Source organism: Phalacrocorax aristotelis, chromosome 7 (genome assembly GCF_949628215.1).
Source record: "Phalacrocorax aristotelis chromosome 7, bGulAri2.1, whole genome shotgun sequence".
In the NCBI taxonomy this organism is placed as follows: domain Eukaryota; kingdom Metazoa; phylum Chordata; class Aves; order Suliformes; family Phalacrocoracidae; genus Phalacrocorax; species Phalacrocorax aristotelis.
In genome coordinates, this window is record NC_134282.1 from 27,606,125 (window position 1) to 27,631,257 (window position 25,133).

The 25,133-nt window shown below is 44.6% G+C and overlaps 1 protein-coding gene across 4 annotated transcripts in view; it reads right to left on the reverse strand.

Annotated features, from left to right (window-relative positions):
* The window catches only part of INPP5D (inositol polyphosphate-5-phosphatase D), a 55,061-nt gene that overhangs the window by 17,782 nt on the left and 12,146 nt on the right, over positions 1 to 25,133 (reverse strand). For all 4 annotated transcript variants that reach the window (XM_075099435.1, XM_075099434.1, XM_075099432.1 and 1 more), the window contains exons 3-9: positions 10,157 to 10,307; positions 7,875 to 8,046; positions 6,491 to 6,631; positions 1,604 to 1,691; positions 776 to 856; positions 529 to 600; positions 133 to 256 (exon numbers count right to left, since the gene is read on the reverse strand). In XM_075099435.1, coding sequence (XP_074955536.1) covers positions 133 to 256; positions 529 to 600; positions 776 to 856; positions 1,604 to 1,691; positions 6,491 to 6,631; positions 7,875 to 8,046; positions 10,157 to 10,307 — 829 coding nt within the window. The remainder of the gene's footprint in view (positions 1 to 132; positions 257 to 528; positions 601 to 775; positions 857 to 1,603; positions 1,692 to 6,490; positions 6,632 to 7,874; positions 8,047 to 10,156; positions 10,308 to 25,133) is intronic.

The following is a 25,133-nucleotide window of genomic DNA, read 5'->3' on the forward strand; positions in this document are numbered from 1 at the left end:
AACACCTGGGTCCTTGCAGAAATACCTGCACTCTGGGCCAAACCTTGCCCTCAGTGGGGCCAAAGGGAAACCCTCCCCATCATCTAAGGGACCAAGAGTCTAGTCCAGTGTTTGTGACCTTAAGCATCTTACTTTTCTTGTGGGTATAAAACTTGTCTTCTGGACCATCCTTAGCTCTCTTGATAATCAGTTTTCCCATTTCCACATCAACCTTGAGATGTATCTTTGAGAAAATTCCTAGGGAGTCAGCTTTCACCTATTGCAAAACAGATTTTTTGTAAGCAAACTTCCATACTTCAGTCACATGTATTACAAATGCAACACTTGCCTGAATTCATGGACACATATCATTGTTATACCAATCCCACTAGATATCTCTTAAGCATTTACATGGTGCTAAACAGCATCCAGGAATAGCTGTTAGCTCTGTGGCAGCACAGCAAAGTTCCCAGGAGCTGAGATACCGAAATAAATCTGCATTACTGTCCTTCCACATTGTCATCTGCATTGTTAAAGCACTACATTTACCTCAAAAGTGACAGGGGGGATAAGGGAGCGTCGATGTGTTGAATCGGGACCTTCAATCAACAGTGTTTTTACCTGCAAAAGAATTTGTGTGTATCAAATTGCATTTGGTGATTCTGTACTACATTGAGAGTAATGAAGTCAGAGTAAAGAAATCTTACTATAGCAGAGGATTGCACTGATGATGAGCAAGAAGCATAACTAGAGGCAAAAGATGACAAGATAATATAAAATAGCCTTAGAACTTTACCTTTTCTTCAATGGAAGACAGCAAAGAAATCAGCTGATTGAGTTTCAATACAATATTGACTGGACTAGCTTCACCAAGCATCTGATAACCACAACAGAGAAACAAAAAAAGAGAGAGATGCATCGTTACCAAACCCACAGAGCATGGTCTGGAAGTGCAGCAGTCTCACCCCAGTAACATCTTGCACACAGATCAAGGAGCAGCACTTGTGCCTCTGCTGCTCTAATCCACAATGGGCAGCACAAGAGCACAGAGTTTGGCTGAACATGCAGAAGTGTGGGAGGGTGGAAAGACAAATTTGCAAACCTTGTCCATAGGTTAGAGGCAGCTGGGCATGCAAGGGAGTCAACTTGCTGCTGGGGGACAGGTTTGCATGACCAGGTCCAGGGCTCAACATACAGAAATCCTGGACTTTTGGTTTTCTGGGCTACTGGCAGGGAGAGGAAGGTCATGGGACTTAAGTGGGCTGGGGGAAGGAAGGATTTAGCAGTGAAACATCCTGGAGTGGAGTTTATGGAAATGTGCAGTCCTAGCCTACAGGCTGAGGGAGGATGGAGAGATGGAAGTCCTCAGGCAGTTCGCTGCACTTTCCTCTGGGGCAGGAAGGGAGAGCAGGCAGAGGGGACTGTGGGATAAGTTAAACTGTGGGGATATAACTCACTGTGTGCCCTCTGCACTGCAGCCAGAAAGAGGCTAGAAAGAACAGAAGTAGTAACTGATCACCTGAATCCCACCAGTCATTGCTGTGCAACCAGAACCCTTCCCTCCCCCTGGGCTGACAGCCACCCGCCCTCCTCTCCTCCTTTTCCCACCATCCAGCCAACTTACTTGTGAGCGCTGATGGATACCAGGGTGCAGCTGCTGCTCAAACACCTTCTGGATGGATTCCAGAGATGGGAGAGTCCTAGACGCTTCACTGGGAACAGAGACATGGCAGAGGTCTAAGGCTGCGGTTGGGTCCCTGGGTAGGTTAGCACTTGGTCTCTTTGGAAAAGCCACTCAGCAGAGACTATGGGCACACATTCATGCTAGGTCTGCTCTCGCCATGTGTCACACTTGTCCTCTGCTGCTTACTGCTCTGAGTTGGTGGGGTGGGTGATGAGAACATTTCTGAAATGCCTTAGTGACACAGCCAACGAAGGGAAGGCAGCTGAGTTTGCCGTGCAATGGCTGAAGCATGGGCATGCTGGCTGCTCCACATTTTTTTGCTTTGGAGGTAAAGAATTCCTAAATCTCCCCATAAAGATGTCCCAGTCTGGGCCAAACCTGAGGACACTGTATAAAACCAGCATCAACCCAACTATGCCAACTCATAGATCAAAGTGCACCCAAAAGTCTCAAAGCCCAGTGAAGTTTTGTGCCTACGAATGCGGCACTGGCAGGAGCAGCTCTATTTTGCACAGGTCTTGCGTGGCTGCTGAGACTGATGCAGGATGCTGGGGACACTGTGCACAAAGGAAACTAATTTTTAGATTTTTCAGCTCACGTGACAAAGAGGGATCGGCCGTAGTGAGTGGATGAAAGACCCAGCCTTTAATCTCTTGAACAGGAACCGTTTGTGGGCTACAATGAGATTCCTTCAGCATTTCCCAGTTAGATTCCACAGGATGCTCATTTGTCAAAATGCTTTTATATGAATTTGGCACAGAAGCCATGCTCGGATAATAACAAGACTTATCACAGAAAGAGCAGCCAGGGAGTGCAGGTCAAAAGGAAGGTGGTGGTGGGGAGCAGTGCTAGGATGCTTGCATTGTGCCTAGTCGACAGTGGATATTAATGGTTTCCCTCACTTTCCTAGGTCTGAATGGACCGGATTTTACTCCCTGTTTGTTGGGGAAAGTGCTCCAAAGCGAAAGTATGCCTGACTGCCTGAAGATTAAAGATTTGTCTAGGTGCTGAACCATGGATGATTAATTGCCTAAATTAAGCACTCATTTGAAATTTCAGCCTGAAAGACTTGCCACAGGGCACACAGAAGTACAAGACACTTGTAATAATCTGGATCTGCTAAACTTAGTCCTCCAACACCACTATTCAGCTCTGGATTACCTAGGGCCTGTGTCACTGCAACTGGCTCTGGCCCCAAACCCAAGATTCCCATTGATTTCTGCAGCCATGGAGTCAGGCCCCAGGAGGTTGCAGGCAGTTGCAGGGGCATTGGGTGAAGTTCAGTTTGAAAAGAATGAAAGGATATTTACTGTGACCAAGAGTGCAGGACATGTAGGCCATCTCTCGAAAACAGAGAGCAGCAGCTGCTTGAAGAAGTTCAGAAATTACTTCTCAAGGGAAAACCGCCCTCTGTTTACTGTACAGTGCAATGTGTAACATACATGTGAGGATAGAGGAAGAGCATCTGCAGGCATTCAAACTCAACAAAACCACAAAGTGGTTTTAACTGCACTTATAACTCCTTTTGTTTTCCTCTATTGATAGTATAAAGGATATATATGTAGTGATCTTCATTGAAGTGTCAGAAGCCTGTGTGTCCACATACGATTGCACAAATGCTGGTACGACAAGTGCTTGAAAAGCTGCCTTACGAGCTCTATGTGCAAATTTTCTAGTGAGGGAGAATAAACAGAAGCATGCAGAGCAGTGATCAGTGACCAAATGATGGCTTCAGACAGTAGCAGGCTGAATAGGCCACTGTTAGTGTTTTTCAATTAAAGCTAGTAAGAAACTCTGAACAAAGTCCACTCACATGGATATTCCCTGCTGTTTGGCTGCACTGGCACCAAGCTGTCCATGAGTCAGCTTTCCAGCCCGTGGAAGATTCCCCTGACTAAGGAAGTCCTTGTATGCCAATTTCTTTTAGCACTGAATGCTTCACAAAAGTACCCATCACCGTTATAGGTCTCTGTTTTGTTTCATTTTTAGTATATGAGCTGCCAGAGTGAACAGCCTCTCCCAAGAGTGCTTGCCCCATCGTCCCCTGGGCTCTGATAAGATATGCCATGACTGTCCCAATCCTCTTGGCCACAGCTAGCCCTAGAAAGTAGTAGCAGCTTCCAGCAGAGTTAAAACCAGCTTTCAGTGTCTCTAATGCACATTGGGGTCTGCTCCTTGCGAAGTTAATCAGGGATCAGTGGTGAGGAGGGTGAGGGGAAACAATCACAAACTCTGCACTCCCAGGCTGCTGTGGCCCAGCTGTGCTTGACCTCCTTGGTCAGAAATGGTTCCCGCACCTGTTTGTGGAAAATACAAAAACTGCAAAAGGCACAGACTGTTCACAAACAGTTGGCCCAACTCCTCTCCCAACCCCATGTTCACTATAAGCTCTTTTCTTCTCCTAATCACTGAGTGGCACCAGTATGCAATGCCTCTACCTTGCTAACATTGGCAGTCGGTGCTTATTCGCAACCCAGTACCAAAACACAGAAGTGTTTGCCTGACTCAGGCAAAGGGCATCGGGATGCTCATTTTTCACAGTGACAGCACTGTGTCTGAGAGTGACCCTGAAAGCACAGCTGGGCTCTGGGAGGTTGGAAGAAGCCAGAATTCAGCATCGCATGAAATCTCAGATTCACAGCAAATCAGTGTAGCTCACAAACAGCTGGGTTCAGCTGAGCCACAGCAAGTGTCTGCCTGCACATTCTTAACCCTCAGCAGTGCCAGAAAATTCAAAAGAGCTTCAACTCCAGTGAAAGAGCTCAAGCTGTGCCAGTTAACATTTCTCCTTGTTGTTTGTTTGGTTTTTTTAACCTATTCTCAAATATTGTGAAAATAATGAAATTGAACATTATTAAGAGAAAGAGGTCACAGCCACTGACAAGCAGCCTAGGAATTACCCGTAAATTCAGCTGGAATCCCTGCACAGCTGAAGAAAGCTAAGGTAAATAAAAACTAAATTTAGGTAATGCCACTGATTGAGTTCTGAAGTCTGATAAGGGAAGTAAGCTAAAACCCCAGACAACCTTGGAGATTAAGACTGCAGAAAACAATAAGATACCCAAGCATCTGACTGTTACCCAGCTGAAGATAAGCAAATAGTTTGGCTGGGTGGTAGAGATTCATGGAACAATCCAAACAGTGGGGGAGAAATTCCTCAGAAAGATCTGACTGGGACTGAAAACAGCCTACAGTCCTGGACCTTCATGAAAAAATGGAGAAGGCAGCTCCATCTAACTGAAATAATGCAGGTATGGAAAATGGTGGGGAAGATGGGGAAAGAACTGCATGAGGACATGCATTTCCATAGCTACATGCAGCCACCAGAAGGACAGAGGGCAGGCAGCTAGCTTTTTGCTGTGTTTGCAGTGATGCACTGCCCCCATGCTCAGCAGGCTTCCACCAGCAGAACAACACCCCCAGCTCTGTTATAGGATGATGCTTTGCAATGTCCAGTCACTGAAAAAACCTACCAAAAAATCTGGAAATGTAAAAGGTGTCCTGGTGCTTGAGAGGATTGTGGACCTGTTGCATCCCTTTCTTGCCATCCCATGTACATTTATGAGGAATAGGGTTGTGAAAGTCAGATAAGGTAAAGTAGAATAAGAAGTTGGAAATGGAAAAAGCCAGCCATCATCCAAACAGTAGTACTGGAGGTATTTTAGTAACACATAACTCTCACTTGTGATTTCATTAGATTTTAGTTTCCATTGTTCAGGTTTATTCTTAGCTAGCCACCTGGGTCTCCCCCTCTGTGGGCGTAGAGAAGCAAAACCCTCAAGCAGGATGCAGAAGAAGGGCAGCTCCTTGCACAACCTGTCCTCAGACCTTCCAGGGGCTTGTCTGTGGGTGGCTGGCTTCTGGCAGAAGAAGCAGGGCTGCGTATTCGTTCCCCTTTGCCTGGTAAAATGTGGATGGTGCCCATCACTTCAGGGGAGTAATGGTGGTCCCAAGCAGCTCAGCACCTCACTCCCTGCGTTCCTTCCATGGGTTAAAGCCAAGCCAATTAGCAGTATCTACTCCTCATTTTAGCCCTTTCTTCAGCCTTGGCAAGCTCTAGGAGAACAAGATCAGGCCAGTAGCACCACCAGCCTCGCTTCTAAATACACTGGAGAGGAGGATATCGCAAGACAGATCCAAGTGTGGAAGTCTCTGCCCTCTGCTGTAGAGTGCTCTAAGACCTCTGCAGAAGTGTGGACTAATCTCCTTGTTTGCTTAAAAGCAGCAAGAAGGGAAATCAGATCCTCCCACCAGAGAAAGAGGGAGCTCTGCAAGGTTTTAGTTCCCTATCGGAGTTTTCCTTTTTGGGACCTGGAAGGTCTATAGATAGGAAAGGTAAAATTTGTAGAGACTAGGTTTGTTTCTCTTTTCATTTTAGCTGAACTTCACTGACATTGGTGGAATCACTCCATGTTCACAGTGCATTAGTGGAAAGGCAAATTAAAACATAGCTATATGCCAATATGTGCTCGTTTCCATAAACAACTTGTGCTTGACAATTCTGTAGGTGTCATTTATGCATTACCAAATTATGCAGTTAATCGGTTAGTTCATTTTTTTGTTTTGTTTCTAAACAAAGCATAAAAAAATAATACTTCACTGACTGAAGCCACCTACAGGGAAACTTCACTGTCAGAGCTGTGTCTTTCATATAGACTTCACATCTTGGACTAGAATCACAGGTCATGAGATCTAAATATAAAGTTTTTGAGGGTAAGCCCATTTCCTGTGCCAGAAATGCAGGTTCTGAATGCACACGTGGAACTTACGTTAGACTAGAGTGTTACAACATTATACTCTGATCTCTGAAATCCAGCCTCTAGTTACCTGAAGAGTCCTTTGCAAAGAAGTGTAAGTAGTTTCTTCAGCTGAGGAAGATTGCTTGAGCCAGTCTGCACCATCTCAAAGTCACTGATGATGTGAACTCGCAGGTAATCCTGGATGAGTTTAAGATGCTCATCAGAAACGCTGTGAAAGAAACAGACAGGTCAGAAGCCAGCTCTTCTCTCTACTCCTAAATATCAGACAGCTTTATTATTCTTCTGAAACTTCCACTGCCAGCACAGACAGATAGGGGACAGTTTGCCTTGGATTTCAGTGTAAATATGCAGTTCTCAGAATTGGACCGTGGATCCCCCACCACACTGCTGACACCTCCTCTTCCTGTTCCCCATCCCAGATCCTCTCCTCCGTGACTGCTGAGCTACCATGTCAGGGGAAGTCTTGTGATGCCTAGCTTTGCCAAAGCCATGGTGGGATCATTAGCCTTGGCAGGTAAAGCCAGGCTGCTGTGAGGTCACTAAGCATCAGCAGCTCTGGGGAGATGAAGACTCCCTCTCACCTCACCAAGTCCCACTTTGAGGGTTTTATTCCAAACACTCCAAAACAGACTTAGGGGGGCTGAGACCCCAGAGCTGTATGGGATGCTCCCCTCCTCCCCGTCTCTGCGGTGTCTGGAGTCCAGCACCACAAAGAAGACAATGAGCCAGGCAGACTGTATGTGCTGTCATGTGCCCTGAAAAATGCAGAAAGTCCCAGCTAGAAAGTCCCAGCTGGGTTTCTCCCAGTCAGCCAGCTGCTACCAGGCCACCACAACAGGTCCTGTGCTGCCATGCATGACCACTAAACAGTGGAGGCTCACAGCCTCCTGCTGCCCTGCCAATAGGCATGTCTTCTGATTTTATTTTTATTTTATTTTTAAACTTTGCATATCTGGTCATTAAATGTCATGCGGCTTCCTCTAAGGCTTCAGTGCATGTCCAGATTTGACACAAGCTAGCACATGGGATAATGTGAGTCACACCCATAGTTGGAGTATATCAGTACGTATGAGTACCTGGAAATCCACACACAAGTTTATTATTTTTGAGGACTGGCTGGTGCTTTCTGACACAATATGTAGCTTAGGCACACATCTAATACACCGAGCTCTCTCAGATATTACTATCCTTTATATTAGAAAACTATACCTCAGTGGAGAAAGTCTATTGGTGATTTTAATACTTCAGAAAAGTATTTTTTTCTAGACGACAGCTGGACTCTAAAAAGTAACCAACGCACTGTAGATCTGATTCTGTTCTTTGTTCAGTAGTATAAATGAGGACTAGTTTTGCTGAATCAAATAGGTCCTCAGCTGTCCCAAACAGAGGCCCAGAAAGCGTAGAGCTGGGCCGGAGGCTGATTCTGCAGCCCTGTGACTTGCCATCCTCACCTGCTTGTGTCCTGATACTGCAGTCGCTGGAGTAGTGTCTCAGAAAGGGACAGTTTATTAACATCTGCCACCCTGGAGTTTTCAAGGAAAGAGGATACCTCCTTTGTCTCGCTGCTCGGCAATGCCATGAGGATGTTGCGTGGGGGCAGGATAGGAGGCGTGGGCACCAGGTCTGGCAAGGAGGAAGGGAAAGGCACAGTCATCCCAGCATTGCAATTTGACCTTGTCCCACTCACCCACAGGCAGGGCAGAGTCTGCACCGCAGTGGCAATCACTGCAGAAACCATCCCTTCTGAAGGGCCTCTGATTTCAGAGCTGGAAAGCTCAGGGCTTGATACCAGACCAGTCCCGTTCTCAGAGATGTCAGTGGTATGGGACCAGCGGGCTGAGCTGCTAGGCTTGGACCTCATGTCCAGGCAGCATATGCCTCTGCCTGGCAGTGTAACCTCATCCGAGTCAGTTTGACTGTCCCATCTGCACAGCAGCTATGAAGGTTAACTAATTACTTTGAATATATTGCTTAGAGAACATAGCTGTACCTCATCCATATCATTACCATTATCATGGAGATCTGCCTCCAGACAGAATGGATGGAGGAGCATGATGAAAAGAGCACCAGAAACTGCTAATTGAAAGAAGCGAACAGCTAAAGTAAGCAAACACAGATGGAGAAAATAGAGCCCATAACCCAATACAGAGGGGATGAGTATCCTGCCTTGTCTTGTGAACATCAAGTTGGAATCACAAAAGAGTTTCCTGCTCTGTCATCCTGCTGCTCAGCATATCTCCCTCTCCTGGAAGAAGAGTGTCTTCATCTCCATTTATCCCAACGATGGTCACCTTTCTTTTCACACCACTTGCTCCAATACTTTGTTACACCTGTCCTACCTAGCTGGTTGAGTTGTGAGGTTTTGTTTGGTTATTTCCTATTGGTGGAATTTACATTACAAAAAGATACTTAAAACTGATCCATTGCTCCAGGGCAGAGGCTGTGATTCACAGAGCCACTGCAGCAGGAGCAATGGGATAGTTGGGTGGTACATCTGCAGGTTATCTGGGTGCTCATCTTCCACCTCTGCAATTCTACGTATAAGATGGCCAGACATCTACAGGCCCTACATGGCTCCAGCACGATGGCACCAAAGTGCCTTAACAAAATTAAATTCTGTGCATGAACAGCCCAGCCCTGGTGCTAATATCTCTTAATCTAAAGGCTCTTAATATCTTGGCTAGAACTTCATTCCCTGCTGCTCGCCTCTCTGCGTATTATTTTTGCTGTAGTTCCCTCCCCCGCCCTGAGAGCTGCAGACTTAGTGCAGCTCGCCAAAAAACAGGAACATCTTTCCTGAGCAGCTTTGAAAAATTTTGTTCTGTTTCTTCATGAGATTTGCATACCAAAATCTTCCAGCTCCTATTAGAGATCTATTAGATTGGATAAGTGTACACAGGCACATCAATCTGTTTTGGTGCATACGCCTGTCTGTCACAGGACCATGTCCTTCAGACAAGTTTTATTGTAATCTCATCATTTCTGGAGAGGTGTCAGAAAGGACAGGAAGGATGGCTCTGTGGGCATAACCTTCCCCTGGGATTCAGGAGAACAATGACAGATCCAAGGGATGATCCAGGAAAAATTCAAGGAATGATCCAAGACCAGTGAGTGTCAGAACTATTTCATATAAAATAGTTTGGATGATGCTAATCACACGTCTTCATCATACATCTGCCTCTATGCATACAGTTGTACTATCTGCCACTGTGGGACCTGCACCCTCTGGTTATGACTGCTAGAAATATCTTCTAGATCAGAGCAGATAAGGGGGCCTGAGCTTCAGATGACCCAACATCCACAGCAGCCACAGGTGTGTGGCACTGCAGAGAGATGTGCTCCAAGACTCTAGGGAAATATCTCTGCTGCTGAGACAGTGGCCCTACAAATGTAGTGCAGGAAGAGGGGTGCAGAGGCATGTGAGATGGCTGGACATAAGACAGTTTGAGTTCAGATGAATTACAACAGAGTAGTCAGCCCTGCACCTGATACAATATACTTCTGCAGAATCTCAATGTATTCCCTCAGGTGAGCTAAACTGATGCTCCAGATGCAGTACCACCCCAGAGCCATGAGGACTCACTGCATCAAGGTCTTGCCAACTCAGGTTTCTCTATGACCTGCTCCATTTTATTGCATTACATGCTCTAATGCCCCTGCCTGTGCTGCATATTGTCAGTCCAGAGTAAGTGTCAAGGGTCTGCATCACCAGGTCACAACATGGGTTTCTTACCAGCATCCTCCTCTGGTTCATCTGCAGCCTCCTCCTCTTCCCGCTGCACTGGATATTTGAGGTGCCATACGAGACCCATGTTCTCCTTCTTGTAAAATTCTATCAGTTCCTCCAAGCTATCAAAACACTTCACGGGAACACCCTCTGATGCCTGAAACAAAACACAGAGGTTGTCACGGTCTGGGATTTCCTACCACAGAAACATTGCTCCTCACAGAAGGAAGAACAAAGTCATAGAGAGAGAAAAACCCACTACTGCTGTCCAGAGAAAGCCAGCCCAGCTCTCACTGCCCATCTGACCACAGGCTCTGTGCAGAACAACTCCTGCAGTACAAACAGAAACAGATACGCATACATGTTCCAGCCAGCATCAGCAAAAATGGCAACCTCAGAGATTCACTGAAGCCAAATGGAAGAGCCCTCTCATTTGATTTGGTGTGCTTGGCTTCAAAGGAGAAGACAACTTTAAAAACAAAGAATTCTCCGGGATTAATTTTTGCATTCCTGCTTTTACTGAGCACAAAACACCTCGACTGTTATATTTTGTGGTAGCCAGGAAGAATTTTTCTGTGAAATTGCAAAATAAACATGTCTAAATCTAGATGCTAGCATCCCTTCCAGGATTCGAAGGCTCAGAACTAGGTTCAAATGAAACAAGCTAGCAAGGTACTGTCACGCAAAAGAAAGCTCAGATGAAGATTTAGAAAGCTGAGGCTCAGGACACAGCTAGGATAGTGAATGCATCAGGCATGACACTTGAGCTTGCCAGCTGAATTTTAACTGTGACTAAACCTGTTCCTAGCACAGCCCTGGCCACTAATCTCAGGAAATGGATACTTGCAGAGGGCAAACACAGGGATAAGGTGTTAGAGGTCTTCAAAGGCAAAGCTTCAGAGCAATTAAATTTACACGTTGGTGTGAATGGTAAATCTGCTGGATTCACCAGGCAGGAGCAGCTGCCACCCCTGCAGCTCTGCCCTGTTTCTTCAACCAAGGGCCCTACCAAGGACAGAAAAGATTTGTCATACCTCAGCACAAACCTCCTCACCAAAAGAAAGACCCCTGCATTACCTCCAGAACTGCACTTCAGTACCATCCAAACCCAAGGCAACAGCAACACCGTAAACAGAAGCTCTGACTGCTCTTCACAAGGGGTGCTCTTCCTGGCAAGGTGCTCTCTTTCTGGACAAGGGGTTTTCCCAGAGAAATGAACCCAAGAAGACCCTGTCTACGCATGCAGCAAAACGTCAAGGAGCAGGGGCAGAACAGTGCAGAGTAGGTTTTTTCCAGCCCCACAGACTGTTGTTCTTGACTTAAAAGAGCAACACTGGGAATGGTTCACATCTGGGGATACAGCAGCAGTGGGCAATCGAAAGGAAGACCTATGGGAGGCTTGACTTGCACTATTTTATATGCATAAAGCTAGATTTTGTATAGGAAATGTGGCTATTTAATAATGAGTTGAAGCTTTGCCTCCACTTCAAAATAACTTGTTATGCAGCTACACTTTAGACATTCTGCCTCTAACAGGCAGGACGTTTTAATTTCTTTTTGGACTGCAATTATGGGCTGTAAAACTTAACGCACAAAGTTTTAATACAAGTTTGAACAAGCTTATTTACTTGCCATTTGTATTTGCCCAGTTTCTTATTATCTGTGAACTTTTTTCTTTAAAAGGCAAATGTAGCAAACCCAAGCAATTAAACAGGAGAAATGTTAGCATAAACCACAGCAAGCAGAACACAGAAAACTCTTCCGTGAGTCCTAGCAGCAATAAGATTTCTTTTTAATTTTCCTAAAGAATAAAATCTCAGGCTAGAAATTAGGACAGTGCTTTCAATACTGAACCACATTTGAATCCTTCAGTGACCTCAGGCCTGCCATCAAAAATACCTTTCATTTTTAACTATACCTGTACATCTTTAAAGGCACAGCAAGACACATTTTCATAATAAATATGTATGATGTTTCTGAGAGCTCTGCCTGTATACCCTCCTTTTCTGTCTCCCAGGTGTTCTTGCATTTATCAAGATTTATTACTCTCACACACTGAAAAACATCACATTCAGCATGAAAGCCATGCTGAGGCAAACACTGGATTATATTTTTGGTGAGGTCAGAGGCAGTGAAACAACTCGCTCGTTAAAACTTCGTAGGACCATAACAGCATAGGCCAGATACTGCTCTGCAAGAGCAGCACAAACTCAGCATAATCAGAATGACTTCTGAGTTACACTGATTAATGGAAATAGTGTCTTGGCCATCCTGGACCCTTCTGCTTCTTGGTGCCAACTGTGAAGGCTGGGAATCAGGGAAAACTGTCACGGAAAAAAGTACTTAGCTCTAATCCATCATACGAAAGGATCCTGAAGTCAGTGTTGCACTGGGACAGACACGGAATAGTTCAGCCAGTTGCTTCCATGTCTCTCTGTTTACCTTCCCTGCAGTACCTTCCTCTGCTCTGAAATCACCAGTTTTGTGATTATTTATGCAGCTGTGCCCAGCAGTATCCATGGCAGCCCAGAGCACTGTTAGCAGCACTGACTGCAGGATGGCAGCATGCTCAGTCCTTGCACCCAGCCTGCTGCCCTGCTCAGGATGGGGCAGTGTTACCCACACTTCAGCCTCCAGATTTAACCTGCCTGGGCTGCCTTCCGCCCACCACCTATAGATGGGCTGGAGCTCACGAGAGATGAGGCTTGTGATGGATTACTTTGCCCTAAGCTACTCCAAAGGGTGCCTCGAAGAAGGTGTCAGCCCCATCAAAGCACACGCTTAGACCCTAGAACACATCAAGGGTAAACAGGAGGGTCAAGGTTTACCAACTGCATCTTTGCAAGAGGAGAGCTTTGCCATTAGTGCTGTCTCCCACATCTTGAATTACAGCAGCCTACCCCGCTCCTCCTCTTTCCGAACTTGTCTCCATGCTCCTACTTCACTTTCCAAAAATCTTACTGTCTGCCTGCTTCCCCAGATCTCCCCTGACTGATGACTTTTCCCGCAGCCCTCCATCCTGCCCCTGCACAGCATCCCTCCCGCCCAGTGCCAAAGCACTGTCTTCTCAGCATTGTTTTTTCTCTCTGCTCCTGTTCCCCCGGGGAGCCTGCAAGAAGATGGATTGCTCCGCACAGCTCTTTTCAGGCCAAATGGAGCCTTGATGAAAGTGGGAGGAACGGCTGAATTAGCACTTTTTGCTGCTAAGGATAGTTCAGTCTCTGAAACCGTGCTGGTCTCTGTGGTAACCAGAAGCAGCAGCATTTTGTAACAGGCCTCCTTCCTCTAATGCATTGCACTGCATTTCAAAAGTGGACTGAAGCCTGTGGTCCAGCTCAAATTCCCTGGAGTGGCTATAAGCCCTGGATCACGTGCAGGCTAGTGGGATGCACGCATGGAAATGTCCCACCATTACACACCCCCTCTACCCTGGTAGCTCAGCAGTCAGATAGCCAGCCCACCACCTCCAGCTGCCTTTCTTGATGAACCCCACCATCTCCTCAAGGATAAGTGGGATTTGTGGCCATGTGGACCAGCTGGGCTTTGCACACATCTGAATCCAGCTGCTCATTCCCAAAGAAAGGCAGTCTCCATCCCCGTAGTGCCAGCTCCTCTGACAGCCCACCTTCCCCAAGCCCGTTCAGGATAAAAAGGACCAACTCCCCACAGCACACAGCAAAAATAAAGGACAGCGCTTTCATATTTTAAGACTGAATTCAGCAGGGAGATGGACACGTGTCCTGAGCAGCTGCACAGAAACAGTGAGAGCTGCAAAGAGGAAATGGGGAATCAGCAGGGCTGGGAGCTCTGACGAGCTGTGGCCAAGTGCAGAGGGAAGGATGGGGGAGCCTCAAACCTATTCAGTGCCTGCTCACTGCAGGGGAGCTCAAGGGCCCTCCCCACCACCACGAAAGCCACAGTGGTGGCATGGCTTTGCCACACATCAGCTTTGCCATTACAAGAGCCTGAAAGCAAAGACTGCTGGATTGTTCTCACTCACTTTCTTTTGTATTATAATTGTTATTATTTGCAAGGACCTCAACAGAGGAAGCGTGCGCGAAGGGCTGTGCCCCTCCAGCACAAAGCAGTGCCCAACAACCCTCTCTGCCTGTTTGCCTGCACTATGAAATGAGCTCCTCTCCATTCAAGGCACCCCACAAATTCCCCCACTCCCTCCGAGAGAGCAGGGCATGCTGCTTTGCTCTGCCTCCCTTTGCACTGAGGCACAGCAGAAACTCTATATTGTTGGAGTTGGGAGAGAGAATGGTAAAAGCAAGACCTTGCTGCACTTGCTTCTCTCCTTGGAGAAAGGATGAGAACAAAGCCTGCGTGGCAGATGTTAGTCACGTTGTTCGACACACAACTGCAAGGCGCTTGGATACCACCAGTAACAAGTGTGGTGTGAGCCCCTTCAAATCCAACAGCCTATAACTTTGCTACCAGCCACAGGGCAACAGGATCATCCCACAGGCTGCAGTGTGTTCTCAGCCCAGCAGTGCTCAGGCCTGCAGGGATGATGAGTGTGTAGCATCAGTTCAATGCAGAAAACGTGGTCCAGTAATGTTCCCTCTAGGACTCAGGTCACTAGATGGGCCTACCTGAAGGCCCATCAATTACCAGCTGCCAACAAGCAAGGAAAGCAGCACATAGCTGGGATATAACACTTTCTTCACACTTGAACTTGTGGCAAAGGTTTATAGGTTGGGAAGGAAAAGCAGTGGCAGACAGTAAAATACTAGTATTGAGTCTGTCGCATCTGGCTGACAAAAACTGGAGTGATGGTGCATTCTGAATAAACATCCTCATGACAACCACACTGGATGACAGGAGCAAGGCAAAATGGAACCTAAACTTTATGCAAACTTTCTCTGGTTTTGAGACAGGGAGCAGAGGCAGAATGGGGCACTGCAAATAAAACCGTGCAGGACGGGGCAGCACAAAGCAAGCTGGAGTCAGTTGAGCAGAGCGCAACAATGAAATCCACTTCCCGCCCCCCACCCCTTCATTTAGTAAGTAACTATTTCCTCGGGGTTATCACAGGATAGATCTTGTTTTAATTTCGAAGTTAATTGTTTCAAGTCATTAGAAACGTGGATGGCAAGTGTCATCTCCACGGCAACACACCATATCCCCAGAAACACAGCTCACAGGATGCTGTGCAGCATGGAGGGCAGGCTCTGCTTCCACAGCAATTCCTCCAGCATCACTGCTAGTACCTCAGCTTTGTACTGAGGATAACCATAACATACAGAAAGGAAACACTGAGTGAACATATGCAATATAGGGAACAGCCCATAAAATGGCAGAATTGCACAAATTAATCTGGGTAACAGTGAATCAGAGACTGCATAGAAATTTTACAGTGGGAAAGTGCATCAGAAAAAGCCTAGGTCTTTCTAAGATTTGTTAATGGTGGTGTCATACGAGATGCAGAAAGAAACTATTCCACTGCGCTTAGTGCCATAAACCCTTATAGCTAGATGGCTGTGTCCAGCTTGGGGCACTGCTTTTTAAGGAACATGTAAAAATACCAGAGAGAGTCCCAAGGAAAAATTACGAGGATGGCTGAAGGGTTGGAAAATGTGATTTACAAGGGAAGCTTGGAAGAAAGGGACTGGTATGGTCTGGCAAAGGGACAGCCTGGAGACATCACAGCGGCAGTCTTACAAGTTTCAAATTCTCTTATAAAGAAGATGGCAACCAGCTGTGGTGCCAGTTCCCCAAGGACAGCAGATGTGGCTGCCTTGCTTTGCATCAGAGGAGGTTTAGATCAGATCTCAGGGAACTTTGTCAGGCAGAGACAGTGAAGGCAGGCTACACAGGGAGAGCGTGTGTCCGCATCTCTGGAAGCATCACAGGGCAGAGTACCCAGGCATTCCTCACAGCTGGCTAGTAAACACCTGATCCTGCTTCAGCCTGAAAACAGGGCAAATGCTGGGCTCAGAGACCTCGCAAGGCCTCCTGCCACTCCTAATTCTGCAACTGTAGGAAGCCCTGTGCAAATCTGCCTGCTGCCTCTTTGTCCAGATCCTGCTATATCCTTGAAGACGACTAGTAAAAATGCACACAACCATGCTCGTCATGGGCAGCCCTGCCATTTCAACTGCACCCCAAACCACAGACACTCAGATCTTCCAGGTGTCCTTCTAACTCTAGCCCTTTTGGCTTTCCCACAGGATGTCCTGGTGTCTGTCTCCTGTCCTCCAGAAATTGCCCTCAATTCTGCAGGCCCTTCCAGTTATCAACTTCCCTTACATCTTCTGGACACTCACTGTACAATGGTTTAACACAACTAGCTACAACTTGTTCCTGCCTTCATGCTGAACAGGCTTCTGGATTCTTCATTTCATTAAAACAGGTATGACTAAAGCCTTTAATCACTAGTCTTTGGTTAAATCTTGTGATCCCCTTTCCAAATTCATCCACCTAAACCTTTCAACAGGTTTTTGTATGGCTAAAATAATCTAATTTTCCTTTGTATCTGGTGTAAAAAGGCCAATGGGGCTCAACCTAAGTCTTATCCTCTTCATTATCTCCAAGCAATGCCATCTGGCCAACAAAATGCCTTGACAAAGATACTCCTAATATGGGTTTGCTGAGAAGCAGCTCTGAACATACCTTTAAGAGAAGCTGCAAGTGGAGTATAAAGATATAAAGTGAAGAGAGATTTAAAAGATGTAAAGCCTATGCTAAGCCAGGCAAGGAAGTGGTTAACTTGGGGTTCATTACAACAATTGTATAAATAGATGGCACAGGAAGTCTGGGGCCCTCAGAAGGAAGAGGAAGTGTTTTCCTTTCCTGAGCCAAGGCACAAGGAGGAACTAGGAAACTGGTCATCTGGTTATATTGCTTAAGGCCAATCTTTTCTAACCAGAGTGCCTTAAAAGAGATATTTAAACCCATTCAGGCATTTCAGTAGCTGTCAATAAGTTTTCAAAGTCATAAAATACTTGCAATACCCACCAACTCAAATGGAAGCTGAAAATCAGGTCACTTCTACTTCGGTGCAAAAGGCTGGCAGGAACTTTTTTCCTTTTAGATTTGAAAAAAAAAAATTCTTAGGCTTCCTGATTTGGAAAAAAAAATGTCTTCAAGACTGCCTGTCAGCTAGGAAGTCTAGGTGGCATTTTAGAATTTCCTTTTGGCTCTTGTGTAAGCAAGCTTTTATGTTTCACTAAAGAGTTGAACCTAAGAGATAAGAAACTCCTGGTAAATTATTTTTAAAGCATTTTAAAGCAATCTGTTTGTGTTTCAATGTTGTTTTGCTAGAAAATATTTCTTAGTTTTAGATCAAATCTCGTGCTAAGAAATTTCAGGAGCATTTCACAGGAACGGGATCACAGACAGGAATCACAGCTGAGAGAAACAGCTACTTCCCAAAATACAAGCCACCCAGAAACATACTCTGTTTTGAATGAAACACCCAGGGCTGGGAAGAAATGGGGCTGACTAGGGAGTATGAAGGGAGAGGAGCAAGCACGTGGCTGAGGAAAAGGGGGATCCTGTGATATGGAGGGTTGGTAAAGGAATGGACTTTACTAAATGGTGGGAACCTGTGAGCTGGCAGGGGAGTTTGGGTGCTGGGTAAAGCTTAGTGAAAGGGTCTCTGGCAGGGGAAGTGAGTACAAGAGAAGAGGCATGGGAAGGAATCCAGGGAACCTGGGCAGAGGATGCCAGTGGGTGGCTGGAGCAGCACCTCCTTACCTGGAAAAATTCATATGAATTTTTGGGAGAATGGCACAGTGTAAATGCAGCTGTAAATTATATAACTTGAATAATGTTGGAGAGAATGGAAGGTGAAGATTCCCTGTCCCCTCTGAGAAGAGAGATGATGAAGACTTTCTTGTCCCATTCTGCATGCAGTTCAGTCCTGATCGTCAGGTTTGCTTACTCATGTCACTTTTGCTACAGTGGCCTTTCACTTTTAAGACTTTAGGTGAAAATCATGGAAATCAGAGACTTCTGGGAAAGAGGGCTTCAGAACTTCTGAAAGAGATTATTCACAGAAGGAAACAAGGAATTGCAATTTAATAGCAACTATATATGTGTTACATCTAGCTTTTGTTCCTGGTTGAAAAATCAGACATCCAAACAAAAAACCACCCCTATATTAAAAGAGGAAAATAATAAATAATATTACTGTGTTGTCAATCCCATAAAAATCCCTCTGTTCCTTAAATGCAAATGAAGGATACCACTACATACTGCCTCTACCACAAGCTCCATTTCTTTAAGCATAATACTGATTTAAGAGACACTGTAAATTCATTACTGGTGCTGCATCACAATTCCTTTCTTATATGTATAAAAAAAGTGGGAATTCTAAATGATTTTCGCTTTCTTTCACACTAGTTTGCACAGAACATTTGTTAAAAATCCAGTACCTACTTACTTGCTTGATTGCAATATGCACATGAAGTATGAATCCTATTGCTGCTAGCTGGAAACAAGTCAACCAGGTGCAAATAAGCATTCTTGCCTCTGTTGCTAACTGGGCAGGAGGGCACATCATGACTTCACTTCCAAATTGTCTGGTACAGTACAAATCTAGATTAAAACTTGAACTCTCTCCTGATCCAATTTTGGCCAAAATGGCCATCTCACTTTTTCCTATCTGCAATGTCACAGAAAAGACTTGGGAAGCACAAAGTACAATGCTTTTTGCTCATGCTCAGTTTCAAATGCTTACCATGCTCTATGCATGGAAAGTAATCCCAATTTAAGTTAATCTTAAAAAGATCCTGGCTGTCATATCTGCCACTTCTGATCTCTTCTGGCCTTGTAAGAGCTTTCCTCTGCATGATCTCACTCAGGCTTTGTTCCAGCAGCCCGAAGATTGGTCATGTTCACAGGTAGGAAGTGCTCCCATGGCAGAACTGGGGCACTTGTAAATTAAGAGAGTCTGTTGAAGTGAAGGAAAATTGAAAGGAGTTTTCAGCAGAGTATAGCTGGCTGCCAGATTTTTAGCTCAAGTCCCTTGTTAATATTCTACAGCGTAAAGAAAAACATATTAGAAGTTCTGGAAGGCAAAGGACCTGTAGAAGTCTTTTGAACTGTCATTCTCCCACAAGGTAAAGACATAGCTCATAAAAAATGATGCACTCAGATCCTACTTTGCTCCAGCATGCCACAATTCACACAAAGTATGTTAATTGCCAAATACCTAACTAATATAGTTAGATACAAGCTAGTAATGACACCAAGCAAATGTAGGAAGCATCAACACCCTGTACTGCAGGTAGTCCTTTGCACTAAATAAAACATTCAAACTCTAGCCATCAAAAAAGGTTTTAACAACAAATCATATTATGATCCAACTCGTGGCACCAAGAGAAATCTCCTGAGCAACTGACCCTTTCAGCAGTTCTCTGCGTCATAATAAATAAGATTTACATCAACAACAAGCAAACAACAGTATGGTTCCATGACAGAACATGCAGGGCTGGTGTTAAATTTAGCTACAGGGTGCAAGTCAGATGAGTTGGTGATGAATGAGCAAGAACTGCAGATCCATGGGGATCTGATGCAATTTTTTTAGCACTTCTGTAGTGTGTGGGTAGAATTTCAGTAAAAGTTATGGACTACGCTACTTCTAACAACTTCTCGTGATTTTATCACAAGTCTTGTCCTTTTTGGTTTTCCACTGAAAAGCTTCAGCACTTGAAGTCAAATGAAAATTTCCATTTTCATTTCTACAAAGTATCTAGCTTTAGTGATTACCAAGACAAGCTTGAAAATGCAGGTTCTCAAGAGCTAGCAAGGCAACCAAGGCAGAAAATGCAACAGTCATCATTTCTGAAGGCAGTTTGTGGAGGTCATCATTCTCATTTTGTCAGCACTCACTGCCAACAGAAACTGAGCTGGGGAAACTATTGCAGGTCACTGATACTTGATTCTTGGTAGAAATTCCCAAGTGCCCTGCAGCTTTTCCCTCAATAGAAGGCAATAAATACGTCCCCAGGCATCAGTATGAAGTGTCTGAAGTCCTATGAGAAAGAACTTTTCCCCGAGGCAGGTGAAGACGTGCCTACACTGGCTCTGCCTGCACAGCAGGGCAGGACCTCTCAGCTCAGATCAGTCCTACGCTACATTTCTGGGGGTTTCCTCTAACCTGTGCAGGCAGACAGCGGAGGATCCATAACCAGCTCTCTACTTTCCCTGTTGTCTTCTGTGCTGAATGAATCCCAGTTTCAATAGACACCAAGCAGTAAATATGCACAGATTACATAAAATATACAGTGGAAAAGAGAAAATGTAAGATTAAAGAGGTTCTGCTTATTGAAGATACACTGCTGAAGCAAAGCAATGCAGGCAGAAGGTGCATGTAAAACAGCGGCATTCACCACATCATACTGCATAACTTTCTGGGATTGCATAATTAAAAACCATAAGCAACGCACAGATAAGGGTGAGCACCGTAGTGTTACAATTTCCTGTCTTCAGCCTGCAAAATTTCTCAGGCTTTAAGCTGCAGCAACTGTTTTCTATTTTTGTGACACTAAGGGTCACCACTCGTCCTTTCTTTCAAGGGACTGTCCCTTATTTCATTCATTTACTGCAGGAGTAAGAGAAACCCTTACTTGATTAGAAGTAAGCACTGAATCATACCTACTAATTGAACATATAGAGAATCCAGCCTGAAGAAGCACTGTCATTTAAACAAAACTAACCACAAAACTAAACCCAAACAAAAAACATCCTTCAAACCCTCTCTTTTTATGTTCTTCCCTGAACTGCACCTCTGGAATAAAAATAGGGGATGTGGTGTTACAATTTTTTTTGTTAAACTTTGCCCCCTAAAATTGGACCCAACCCAAGGTCTCTGGTTTTGCATGTGCAGGGATGTGGCATTCAGTGAAGACAAGCTTCTGGAAAGGCTACCTTGTGCCCCTGTAACTAGGGCTCGTTGCTGCATGTGGGTTCTACTTTATTCGATCACAAAGAATACTTTATACTGAGTTAAAACTTCTAAACAACACGGGTCACTGCATCTCTGTCAAGTTTTGGAGAATGAGGTTTAATACAGAGATATCTGGAAACTTCAATAGCCTGCTAACACAGAGCAATCCCCCACAGAGAGCTTTGCTATTCTTGGCCCATGGGGTATGCTGAACCCAGCTGTGCTGGGTGTTATCTTTTAAAATACTGGAAAGGAAGTTCTTTAGAGCTATAGGATGGAATAGGAGAACATCCGAGTTAGACATTCACATGAGAACCAAGAACTCTGTCAGAAGTTACAAATTGAAGACAAAAGAAATCAGACAGCTGGGCAAAGACCTGGGACAACCAAAAGCTGCACTGTGACTTCATTCTCTCAGAGGGACTTTGAAATGACTAAATCTGAGCTATCTTTGCTAAAGTCTGTTTTGTTTCCCTAAAACCTTTTGTCATTTGAAATCAAGTCCTGTGTGCTTTGCTTTTATGCAGCAATCTTAAAACTAAAGGATACTACATTTCTTTTAGAACTTTAAGCAGAAATAGCTTCAACCACCAAAAGGTAAATTTGAAAAGTATTGGTAGAATAGACCTTGTTTATCTAAAACAAGTGCAACCAGGATGATACTTCAACTTGAACATGTTGTTATTTAAGGGTTATTGTATCTTTATATTTTATATTTATATAACTAATAGACACTACGTGCACTGCTGCTTATTTGTCCTGTTCCCTAAGGCTGCAGAGCAGATCACGTGAGCAAGATCTAACTGGAGCCTAAGTAGTACTTGTGACCTTCTAGGTGAGTTTCATCTCTGTATGGTGACACAGCCTGCAGTGATACATTTCATCAGCAAATCAAGATACATCTCTAAAAAGGAAAAGGCATCACCCTGTCAGTAAAAAGTGCAGAAACGATTTTGTACAGATGGCAATATTTGCCATAAGACTTACTGTAAACAAATTCAATAGCAATGTTTTCCAAGACTTATTCATATCTTAAATGGTCAGGACAAAAGGCTTCATACAGCACCAACAAGATATTAGTGTCTCTTTCTTTGAGTAAACAACTCAAGACTTGCCTGAAAATGAGTACTTTTCTCTGTGACCCATCATGCCTCAAAGCACAGAAGCAATGAAACACAGTGCTTCATTTCCACACTACTGAAAGGGGAATAATCTGCCGTCTCCCTGAATACTTTAAATTCAGTTATGAAGCTTCATCAGAAGTCTTTGGAAATATAAATTATAAAAAGGATAAGGCAATCAAACAGATTAAATGCTATGTGACTGATAATATTAAAGCTAACATCCATCAAATTACTGAAAAACTAGAATATTTTCTTGTTGATAATGTTGGTTATGTAAGTTTTCAATTATTTTTTTCTCATCTGCCAGAGGAGGTTTAGAATTTCAAGAAAGTTTTCATTTTGCTAGTCCTGGAGATGTTGGGATGTGCATTCCCAAGGTGCTCATCTCAATTAGGATTGTTCATTAGGCCTCTCAAGCACAAAAACCTACTTATAGTTCTCAGTCCGTAAGCAGAGGTTACTACCCCTTCCTTTAAAATGTGCCCATAGAAATGGTTGATTCAGGATGAAGTCTGCAGAGGGGTGAGGGGAGAGCAAGAACTTCCTAAAGTATATTTGCTGCTGGAGAAAGCTTCTGTGCCTTTGAAGGCTGAGGCTCCCACCACCTCCCAGCTGCTCGTTCCTGTACCCCAGCCAAAGTCTCTGCCCCACCTTTGTGCCAAGAGCAAACCTGATGGTTTGTGCACTCGAGCCCTCTTAGTGGGAACTGGAAGATCCAGTGGAGTGGGAAAGAGCTGCTCGGTATGTGGCTGTGGGTGGTCAAAGCCTTTCAAAAGGATAATATGATGAAACAATTCTTCTAAAACAATAACTGTTAAACTGGTTCCTGTTGAACAGCCCTAATCTTTATCTTCTGAATCTTAAAATATTTTGCAGCACCTGGAAGTTGCTCTTGTATATTCAGCAAGGATTGCCTATTCGCAATTTTCAGTCGTTTAAGCATGATGAAGGCTTTATGACATAACACATTTGTTGGAGGGCAAACTGTAAGAGAAGTATATTTCATTCTTTGGTATTTCACTCTTTGGAGTGAAAATTTATCTGAAAGCACATCCAGATAAAAGGAAAAGGGATTTCACTTCATGGCATGCATTAGCTTTCAAATATCCAATTTCATTTTTTGAAGCTTGAAAAACAAAATATAATATCACTTTAACCTGATTTAAGCCACCTTCTCTGAACTATTTTTTAATATTTTCAGGAAACTGGAAACACTCTGGAAGGGTTCAAACTAGACAAAAGCTGGATATGGTTTGTTTGTATGAAGAATTTTGTATACTGAGAGATTCAGTAGCAGGAATGCATGTGTTTCAGGAAATACCCAGTTCTCTTACTAAATGCTGCTTCTTTCACAGTTTTTTCAAAACCTGTGAAATGCATTATGTTTATTCCTACCTCAGATGCAACAGCGGAAAAAACATTTTCCTTGTTTAAACAGATTTGGATAGTTTGCAGAAACGTGAAGTACACAGATTTTGCTAAACCCTGACTGTGAGTTATTTTAAGTCCTACATGTAAAGACTGTAAAAAGCTTTACAAACAGATTTAAATTAACATTAAATTATATTGAAAAATATTCAAATCACAATATCTACCATTTTCAGTAATAAAGTGAAGCTTAATATAAATAAATTATGTATTTGGCCATACTAGAAATGTGTTTCCCTAACCATGTTTTGAGACATTGCTCATAATTATTATCCAGTTGTCCATTTGTCCCTTGTTTCTGTCCAAGAAAAGTAATCACCCTAATTATACCTCAGCCCTTCAGTGCCAATGGAGTACCACAAACACAGCAAGTTTTCTTGTTTAGGTGAAATCAATTCCATCCTTGGCATTACCTATTCTTGAAATTTACTGTTATGCATAAAATCCCACTTTCCCATAGAGGTTCTGTAGCTCTGCACACCGACGAGCTCTTGACTCTTCAGTGGGGTCCCAACTCCAAAGCTTTTCTAGGACCACTTAGTTTCACCTTAAGACTGGGCTGCGACTCCTGGCTCTCTCCCTTCCCCTTGGTGAACCCCTCTCTGCTTCCAACTGAAATACTCCCTCCAAGTCCCCTGTGCCCCTCATGCAACACTGCTGTCCCTTCCCCTCCCCTACAGCAATGCAGGTGTCGATTGCCCCCCTCTAACTGCCAGGGATACTGGCACGCACTGTGTGGTGCTGTCACACCACCCACCTTGGCAATACACCAGCCCCAATATCCACACCCCTGCCCACTGGCATATGCCCACCTGGAGCAGGTGGCTGTCCACCCAGTGTCTCCCAGCCCACCAAGCATCCTCCTTGGTGGGACACTTGATCTCCTCCTGCCTTTCAATGCAGAGGGAGGCCAACAGTGCCCAATGCCTCTCGGCTGCAAGCAGACCATGGATGGCTTACAGTCTCCATGCAGCCTGCAAGTGATATTTTGGATAGGCCCATGCCTGCTCTGACCTCATTGGAGACCATGAGCGTCACCCAAAGGATTTTGTTTTGCATTATCTCCCATCCCAACCAGCTCAAGTGCAATTTCCTAGTAGAAAAGTTTCGATCAGATATAGATAGATACAAGGCAAATCACAAAATCCTTACTACAGAAAACCTTTCCTTAGCCATGCGTGTCAGATCAGCACAGCAAAATAGGGATTACAGCGCAGTATCAAAGAGAAGGACAAAAACTTTGCATCTCTCTGCAAAGGGGTCACAAGGGACTTGGCATTGCATGTGCCGCAGCCAGACACTGCCTCTGACGTTGGTGACAGCAGCAGTGACACCAGGAATGCAGGAACTGACCTAAACTCATGCTCTTATCAGATCATGCTGGCAGGATGGGCAGCCATATGTCTGTGCTGAGAGCAGGTTAGCATGCCGGATGAAGCTTTTACACTGAGCTCCACCCTGGAGGACTCATAAACAGAAGCCAGAATGAAGTTTGCCTAGAGGCAGGGACAATCCTGCCGGCCGGCTGACA